This window comes from Camelina sativa, chromosome 1, assembly GCF_000633955.1.
Source record: "Camelina sativa cultivar DH55 chromosome 1, Cs, whole genome shotgun sequence".
In the NCBI taxonomy this organism is placed as follows: domain Eukaryota; kingdom Viridiplantae; phylum Streptophyta; class Magnoliopsida; order Brassicales; family Brassicaceae; genus Camelina; species Camelina sativa.
In genome coordinates this window covers 18653085-18662829 of record NC_025685.1, presented here as the reverse complement: position 1 = coordinate 18662829, position 9745 = coordinate 18653085, and the positions used below count along the sequence as shown (strand labels likewise).

The 9745-nt window shown below is 30.1% G+C and overlaps 2 protein-coding genes and 1 long non-coding RNA gene across 5 annotated transcripts; 2 read left to right on the top strand and 1 right to left on the bottom strand.

Moving 5' to 3' along the window:
- Positions 588 to 2658, top strand: LOC104698777. Of its 3 annotated transcripts, XR_753350.2 has the most exons (8): positions 588 to 940; positions 1036 to 1132; positions 1250 to 1359; positions 1557 to 1628; positions 1724 to 1922; positions 2076 to 2178; positions 2378 to 2418; positions 2507 to 2658. It is a non-coding gene; the product is annotated as an uncharacterized LOC104698777 (long non-coding RNA). The 3 variants fall into 3 exon arrangements; XR_753347.2 differs by having other exon boundaries at positions 2076 to 2658; XR_753351.2 differs by having other exon boundaries at positions 1218 to 1359; positions 2076 to 2658.
- LOC104698771 (40S ribosomal protein S25-4-like) lies at positions 3247 to 3737 on the top strand. Its single transcript, XM_010414168.2, has one exon. It carries the CDS (start codon positions 3329 to 3331, stop codon positions 3650 to 3652), a length of 324 nt encoding a protein of 107 aa, XP_010412470.1. The 5' UTR covers positions 3247 to 3328; the 3' UTR covers positions 3653 to 3737.
- LOC104709571 (putative F-box only protein 9) lies at positions 8056 to 9182 on the bottom strand. Its single transcript, XM_019233789.1, is given in 2 exon segments — positions 8056 to 8924; positions 8927 to 9182. Coding segments are annotated over 2 exon segments (1125 nt in total).

The following is a 9745-nucleotide window of genomic DNA, read 5'->3' as shown; positions in this document are numbered from 1 at the left end:
TGACATTTTTCCAAAAATAAAAATAAGCTGAATAATCTATACTACAAACATTACCTCTCCAAAATGTAATTAACAATATGTTTACTGCTATCCTATAAAAGTACTTAAAAGAAATCCTTTTCACAAACCTACGTAAAACTGAAACGGGTACGGGGACTAGAAATGGATACTATGGAAAACGGCAAAATAAAAATTTATAGATACAGGAACAACATGAGTACTTCAATAAACATATACCTATAAATCATCATATTCTACATTTTCATTAGGGTTTTTGTTCGGTCTCCATAGAAGATTAAGGTTTTTTGACAAAACCATTTAAGTTATTATAGAACATAACTTGCTACAAAGTCAGGAAAGAAGTTTATAACATTTTTAGATAAAAATACACTAAATTTATGCAAAAATTGTCTCGGAAATGTCCCCAAATCACAACACTACAAAAAAAGTCCTCATTGATAGCATAAGGTAATAGCACGATTTGCTGAACTGCTATTGAAGATGAATTATAATTTTGGTTATCATATAATAGCATTTTATTAAGGCTAAGACAAAATTTTACTAAGCAAAATCGATTATTCCGCCCAACACTTAGCCAAAAAATTAGACATTTCACCTTCACACTCGATTTCCCCTCTTTCTCTCAAAAAAACCTAAGACTCTGAAAAAACCTAAGACAAAAACCATCCTGAGACTTAACTCTCTGAAACCCACAAATCGATTCTCCCAGTCACCGGTTAAATTCGCCGGCCGCCGTCGTTGAAGGTAGCCGCGACACTGAACCTCTTGCTCTTTCCTTCAACCCTGATCCCCTTTCTCCATCTCCAAAGAATCAAACCCCAGATCTTTTTCTTCGTCGATGACCAGCCCAGATTTTGAAGCTTCACTTCTTCTAATCGTCTTCACTTTCTTCTTTTGTCTTTTGCCGTTAAAGACACCGGTATTCCTCTCATCTTCTATTTCTCTTCTCGGCTCATATTTCTTATTATCATCTCAAGTAAATTAACCTTTCGACGGCATCACCATTAAACCTAGATTTCTCCAATTTGAGCTCAAATCTCCTTCATCCTGAATTGATTATGAGTTTCCTTACCGTTCGAGCTATGGCAAAGTAACAGCTCAGAGGACTCAGGTTACTTTTCTGCAATTTTAAATTTAGGAATCGATTTCAATTGCAAATTAATAGAAGACGTGTTTGTTTTCATTTCTCTCTTCAGATCTGATGTATATTTATTTTCCCACGATTTAGCGATTATGATGCCAGAGAGAGACAGAGAAAGTCTGGGTTCGATAAAATTGGCGGAGAGGGAGAAAGAAAGAGTCTAGGTTATACCTAAGGGACGAACCAAGATGAACAAGGTTTGAATATTGTTTTTGTATATAATCCTTAAGGCGTCTACAATGGCCAAGATGAAACCAACGACCTTGATTTATAGGGCGAGTCCTCAACCCACTAGGCCATACGCTCTTAGTTCTTTTGTATATATATTTTAAGCTTTGTAGTTGAATAGATCTCTAAGTAGCTGCTGATGTACCGATGATTTTGATGGTTTTAGGTCCAAAGAGAAGCTGGTTTTGTCTTGGAACAGATTATTGAATTGTAGAAACTTCAGCTCAAGGAAGAGAATGTAAGAGAAATTACAATGACTGTCTTCTTTTTGGTAACCTAATCGTCGTTTTTTTTCTCCTTTAATTTTTTTGGATTTTGGTTTTTAATGCTTAGGGTTATCTGGAGAAACCTAAGAGATGAAGTCTACAAGTGATAGTAAGGACGGTAGACTCTCAGCAGCCTCTAGAGTTGCAGTGAACAAAATTCTAGACAAGAGAACTTCTCGAGGCAAGAAGAAGCAAGATGACAACTCAGCAGCCAACTCATAAAGTTGTTATGTGCTTAAATATTTTCCCATCTATCTTCACAATCTGTAAGTTTTGACCACCATGAGTGTGATCTTATGTACTTATTTCATTTATATTGCTTATAATAAAACTTTGTTGGTGTTTTGTGGATTTGGAACATTAGTAGAAAATAAACTTTGTTGGTGTTTTCTGGGTCTGGAATGGTTATGCTTTCTCAGGTGGAGCATGTGGTCAGAGAAGAGACGACAGTGGCTACTTATGAACTCGTTGGTATATATTGTGAACTTCTTGTTGCTCGTTTGGTGTGATTGGCTCTAAAAAGTAAGTAAAAAACTAAACTCAGGTTTGTTGAAAAACCTTTGTACACACTCGTTTGTTTTTGTTTATTTGTGTTGATCATTGTTTGTGATTTTACTTCAAAACATGCTTTAATGATCTTAAGGTTAAGAGATGTTAAAGAACTCTTTCAGATATTGTTAAGCATGTTTCTGCAAAGTATGAAATATTTTTTTTCTTTCAGCTGCTATTGGTTTGCAACCAGATTCTGGTGTGAGTCGATTGGTAAGTGGTCGTAGGCTTTGTATTATTTCAGTGATAGATTTTGTACATACAAGCAGAAACTTTACTATCATACTTGTAAGATTTTCAGACAAATGAAGACTCTCTTTTTTGGATTGACAACAAAGACTCGGAGGCTACCAAAACAGAGGAGAGTAGTTTGGGAATGTGAAGTTAGTTTTATTTTATTTTTAGACTGGCACTTTGTTATGTAAGACTTCTTTTAGATAATATAATATTTAATGTTATGTATGTCAATGATTTTATGAAATATATATTTTTTTAAATTATATCTAATTGAATAAATTATGCAAAACAAGATTCAAATATACATATTATAAAATTTATATAACAAGAGAATAGCACTAGTTTTGTGTTACAATAAATTGTATTATATCATTCAACTAGCGTTATAATATAAAAATGCTATGTTATGTGGGGATCTATTAAAGCAGGTCAAAAATGCTATAATAGGTGGGGTATCTACTATGACTGCCGATGTCACAACATTTACGATAACGTTATGTAATATGTATGATAACATTTATTTCGCGCTAACAATATACATATTTCTTGTAGTGTAACTATCCTGTCCCCAACAATAACCATCGGTCCCCAATAGTTTGAAACGTCTGAGAAACGTTTCCAAGACAGGGATGGTGTGCCTAATGGTGTCCCCGTGCTACATAGCCACAAACCCACAAAAGGACCATTTACATTAACAACAACATAACTATATGTTACATAAAATCAAATATTACTTATGAAAACGGACCCGCACATACGTGCGGTCCGTATCTATTAGAAAATGTAAGAGCAATACACAGATAATCATAACCCCTACGCCTCATCTTTCATCAAACTATTCGCCGTTCGCTCCTCCCTCGCCGTCGAAGTCGAAGTCGAAGTCATCATGGCGCCGAAGAAGGATAAGTTTCCGCCCCCGTCATCGAAGCCGGCGAAATCCGGTGGAAAGCAGAAGAAGAAGAAGTGGAGCAAGGGAAAGCAAAAGGAGAAGGTGAACAACATGGTGTTGTTTGATCAAGCTACTTATGACAAGCTTCTCACTGAAGCTCCCAAGTTCAACCTCATCACCCCTTCCATCCTCTCTGACCGTATGAGGCTAAATGGGTCTCTTGCAAGGAGGGCCATTAGGGAGCTAATGGCTAAAGGTTTGATCAGGATGGTCGCTGCTCACTCGAGCCAGCAGATCTACACCCGTGCCACCAACACCTAAGATGTTTGGTTCTTGATCTACACCAGAAACTCATTAGAATCTTTGTTTCTTAGTCCGTTTTTGAGATATATGGCTATTTAAAACCGCATTGAGACTTCTAAAATTCAGTTGACCCTATGATCCATCACCGTTTTGACATTTTTCGTCATACAACCTAGACCGTATGACGAAATTATGACCGGTTCTTGTTTGGTTATGCGATAAACAATTTAGACCGTAGTTCTTTATTATTGACATTGGCAATTAATTTGAAAGGTCTCTTATAGGTAGGCAAAAAAAAATCATAATTCTTAAATTCGGAATAAATTATTTAATAAAAAAAAAACTATAACAAAAACATATTTATGGTATTTTAAATAATGATTACATGAATAAATTTGTGATCATAAAATTTTGAATAAAATAAGAATTTAAATATTTTTGTTGATATTATTTAGATTTAAATTTATTTAAAAATAAATAATTCAAGATTAGACAATTTATTTAGACTTATTTTAATCAATGATGATTTATTTATAATTTTGACTTTTTGAACAATTGTTTTGTATTTTACTTCTGTTGACTTAATTATCTTCGTCATCGACTTATATTAAAATAATTAACTTATGTTATAGCTAGTGGATTTATAGCATAGTCGATTTTTAAAAAAGTTACCTTGTTTTTTTTGTTTATTGATTTATAGTTGTTTATTTATTGTTGACTTATTACATTCTACATTGATTTTTAATAATGTCGATATTTTGAATGGTTGACTTAAGTTTAATTTTTGTCAACTTATTTATTTTTCCATCTATTTATTTTAAAATTATCAATTTTTTTTAATTGTTTTTTTACATAGTCAAATTTTGATGATGTTGGCTTATTTGTTTTGCTTGTGGACTTATATTTTTCCTCCGTCGATTTGTTTGGTCTTAGTAGACTTATTTCATTTTAAGTTGACTTATTAATATGATTGACTGTTTGAACTGTCGACTTATAACTTATTCTTGCTTATTTATGTTTTCTTTGTTGACTAGTATTTAAAAAGTCAATTTATTTTTTTATTAATTGATTTACATAGTCGATTTTTTTGAACTGTTGATTTATTTTTTAAAAGCTCACAATTTTTTTTATTTTATTAAACTTAATAATTTTCAAAATAAATTAAAATATATTATTATTTTCAAAAAAAAATTATTAAATGAAAAATATGAAGAATTATTAGTGAATTATATATTTATTTAAAACAAATATTATCTCAAATATTTACTAAACATAAATGGAAAAAGAATAAATCTAATTAATTTTATTTTAACTTTTTTATAATAAATTGTAAAAATTAGATTACTAATCATTTTCATTGTCAAATTTGTGTTAATTTTCATCGTAACTTTTACCGTTTGGTTCTTCGTTATACTCTTTATCTTCTTCTTCCTCGTCAACTTCTTCACATTCTTCCACTGAAAAACATTCTTTTAGACTACCACACAACTTGTTAACCCATCAAACTCCAAGAACAAAATCATTTCTTTTCTCATAAAATTTATAAAATTCATGATTCATGATTACCAGCATAGTCAACACATGCACCCAATTATTGACAATTTTATCCATATACTTATTTGGTTTTAGATTCACGCGTTTAGAAACTTCTTAAACCAAAACCTTACTTGGTTTATAATATTTAAAAACATAATAAAATTTACTAATAATTATTTATTTAATATGAATCATATGATATATAGAAATATGAGTACACTATAAGAACATATTAATTATAAATAAATAATATCAATTATATTATATCATCAAATAATATCAACCATATATATTATCAAATAACTGTAACCGTATATAACAGTAACCGCTTGAACTGTAACCATATTTAAACGTAACCGTTTAACCGTTTGTTTAACGGTTCTCGTTAAGGTTACAAAAATTTCTAACCATAACCGATGGTTAATAAACCTTAACCGTGACAACCGTAACCCTGGTCATGTCTATGTATATCTAATAAAACATGTGTGTTTATCGTCTATCTTTCTTCTTTAAACCTCAAAATTTGACTCATACATCAAATTAAGGTCTTGCGATGTCAATCCTTCTTCCTTAGACCCAAAAATAAAAAATTAATGAAAGAATATCAACTCATCTATAAAATCATACACAAAAATATGTTTTACAGCTCATAAGAAATAAAAAGCACAAATGTAGATAAATAAGATAATTTATGTTTTGCATCAATATTTATAATATTTTAAACTTTTAAAAGGTTTCGAAATATAAAATTTGAACCTTTTAATTTTTTTTAATATCTGTAATATTTTAAACTTTTAAAATTTAAAACTTATAATATTTAAAAACTTTTTAAAAGTTAAGAACTTTTAAAAGTTTCAATATTTATAATATTTAAACTTGTAAATTTTTTAAATATTATAACATTTTTTTGAAAATGTTTAAAGTTTTACTTTGATCAAATAAAAAACCAGATCAAACCAAATAAAACTTTTAAACTTGGACGCATGATAAATCAAGCTTTCCTGATCATTCGTTGTTGGAAGCATATTAATCTTATTTATACTGGTTCTGAACATTGTCTAAAAAATTTCTAGCCGATGTGGGATATTGTGCTTAGTTCTTTGATTTCCATAAATTTAAAATTTTCCTTTCTCTAAAAAATTCTGTAAATTTAAAAAATGTTAATGAATGACATGTCAAATCATGATAGGTTGTTTAAAATAATTCTTAATATAGAAAATTCTGGAAACTGTATAAAATGTTAATAAGTGATATGTCAAATTTCTATTGGTTGTTTAAAATCCTAGGTTTTGAACCCACGCTACGCGTGGGTATATTTGATATATTTTGATGAAAACTATATATGATTGATGACGGTAGTAAAATATTATCTTATAAAAAATTTAAATTAGTGTTAAAAAAAAGTTAAATTTCAAATACACAATTTTTTAAAATATAAAAATCAGTTGTGTTATAAAATCAAATCTGATAAAAAAATCATGAATTTAACTCGACATCCAGGCGAGGCGAATTAAACTGATGACCTCACATATCCTAAACAATTTCTTTGACCACCAGAAAAACAAAACAATTTTATCATCATAAATTTAACTCGTTTTCATATTTAATTAATCGCTACCACCTAAGTTTTCGTGTTTTTTATTCAATGTTTTCTTATTCTTCATATTCTTTCTTGTCATTTCTATTGTCAAATTTTGTGGTAATCTTCATCATTACTTTTACCGTCTGGTTCTTCGCTATACTCTTTTTCTTCTTCATCCTCGTCAACTTCTTCACTTTCTTCCACTAAAAAACCTTTTTTTGAGACTACCACACAACTTGTTAACCCATCAAACTCCAAGAAAAAAATAATTTCTTTTCTCACAAAAAAAAATAAGATAAAAAATTAATGAAAGAATATCAACTCATCTATAAAATCATACACAACAATATGTTTTACAGCTCATAAGAAATAAAAAGCACAAACGTAGATAATAAAATAATTTCTGTTTTACATCAATATTTATAATATTTTAAACTTTTAAGAGGTTTCGAAATATAAAATTTGAACCTTTTAAAAAGTTTCAATTTTTAAAATATTTTAAACTTTTAAAATTTAAAAATTATAAGATTTAAAAACTTTTTAAAAGCTAAGAACTTTTAAAAGTTTCAATATTTATAATATTTAAACTTTTAAAAATTTTAAATATTATAATATATTTTTTTGAAACTTTTTAAAGTTTTAATTTGATCAAATAAAAAACTGGATCAAACCGAATATAAAACTTTTAAACTTAGACGCCTGAGAAATCAAGCTTTCCTGCTCATTCTTTGTTGGTAGCATATTAATCTTATTTATACTCGTTCTGAATCATTGTCTAAAAAATTTATAGCCGATGTGGGATATTGTACATAGTTCTTTCATTTCCATAAATTTAAAATTTTCCTTTTTTAAAAAATTCTGGAAATTTAAAAAATGGTAATGAATGACATGTCGAATCCTAATTGGTTGTTTAAAATAATTCTTAATATATAAAATTCTGGAGATTTTATAAAATGTTAATTAATGACATGTCTAATCACAATTGGATGTTTAAAATCGGACGTATTCAGAAGCTTATAACTCCTACTTTTTATTAGTATAGATTATGTAATATTCCTCCAGAATCATGCGCACCAAGTATATTCATATTATGTGATACTCCTGAATCATGCGCACTCAATATCCACACACGTCGTTATAAAACTCGTTGTTGTAATGCAAAAAAAGAAACTAATTCATAAAAAGAACAGGTGATGTAAAAAAAAACTAAAATAATCGATCATTTCATTAATTTAATCAAACGACATTGCCTACAAAAAAACAAAACCGAACCAAACTTGGAAGTGAACCTTACATTGATCCGCTAGTTCCATTCTTTTCTTGTGCTTTTATCTTGCAAGATTTCAACCAAACTTGGAACATAACTGAAGACAATCGGGCGCTGCCAATTAGTAGAATCTTCATCATAAATCTCTGCGTAATATGTATCGTGCAGTCCAGTAATGTTGACCATGTTACTGCTGGTCTCATAAGAACCTATAGTACAACACAAGGCATTTTCCTTCCCCTCATGGATCAAAAAACTCCAGCAAACCGGAAAACTAAAGTAAGTACTTAGGTGTTTGTAAAAATCCACTTTAATGTATATACTCCACAACAAGGCGGCGTCACTATCAGTATCATCATCATCGGTCATCCAAATCTCTATGTCTGATTTATGATAGCTCTGAAGTAACACTAAGAGTTGTTCTTCCCCAACAACTGATAGAACCATCTTACCATGATTTTGAATAGGCGGAAGGCACAAACGTTTAAATCTCTCCGTTGTAAAATCAAAACTGAGTAAGAAATCTGTTTTTTCATCCAAAGCAAGCCAGTAAGTGTTTCCCTTCAAAGGCACAACAGTATTTGGTTCTATGAAGCAGTTGAGAGGGACATTATCAAGAACCCTCCATGAACAAGAGCAAATCTCATAGATTTCAACGGTAGAAACATGGTGGTTTGGTTCGTAACCATCCCAACACCTCAAGATTTTGTAGCTCCGACAAGACTTGTTAGTATTTTGGTATCCTAGGGCAAACTTAGAGTCTCTCTTGTGATCAGTTTTGAGATGGACCCACTTGGTTATCTCCAAATACGGATTCCAAATCACGAGTCTATTGTCTTTGGTGGTGCATAACAACAAACCGTCGCAATGGAAAACTGCGGCTATATCGACTTGTTCAGAATCAATTGCGAATCCTTAAGGCTAAGTGCACCATCAAACTCTTTAGATGGAGCAGCAACATCGTGATTGACGCTCATTCGCCAAACCTTATATTCTTTCAACACGAGAACTAGAGATTGCTTTGCAGCTTGGGAAAATCTTGGATTTTTCTTTATCAAACAGTTCCATTGTTTGCAAATGAATCGTATTCTTTTCAGAGACGTGGTCGGGAGTCTACTGAGTATATCCTCTAACTACTCAGCCGGTACATCGGAGATCCTCATTGTTTACTCCCAAGGCTCTATTAGTAGAAAATTAGGGTTTTGTGTTATTCACGTTTGCCCCTTAAATCAGTATCAAGTCTTCTCTATCAATCTATATATATACATTTTTGGAGACATTTAACAAATAAATCATAGAGTTAAAACCTAATTACAAAAATGGTATTGACATTTAATATTTAGTTAAATTTGATTTTTTAAAATAGAAAGTAAAGTGTTATACTATGCATATGAGCTCATCTTTTGAGCTATTTTATCTTAACAAAATCGATGGAAACGGCTGTATGTTTTTTTTTTAAAAAATTTTTCTCTTGCATTTGATGTTGTTTATGTTTCCATGTAAGTATGTCCTCTATTTTAAAACATGAATCCTACTCATGACTATATTTTCATCCTAATGTATATTGCTTTGCTTATCATATCTGTTTCAATTTTATAACTTTAATATTTTTAAAACCTTTAAAAATAAAACATTTGTTTTACATTTAGAAGTTTACAAAGGTTTTTTTTCTTTAAAATTTTTTAAATAAAATTTTATTTTCTCGATTTTACTTTTATATAAAAAA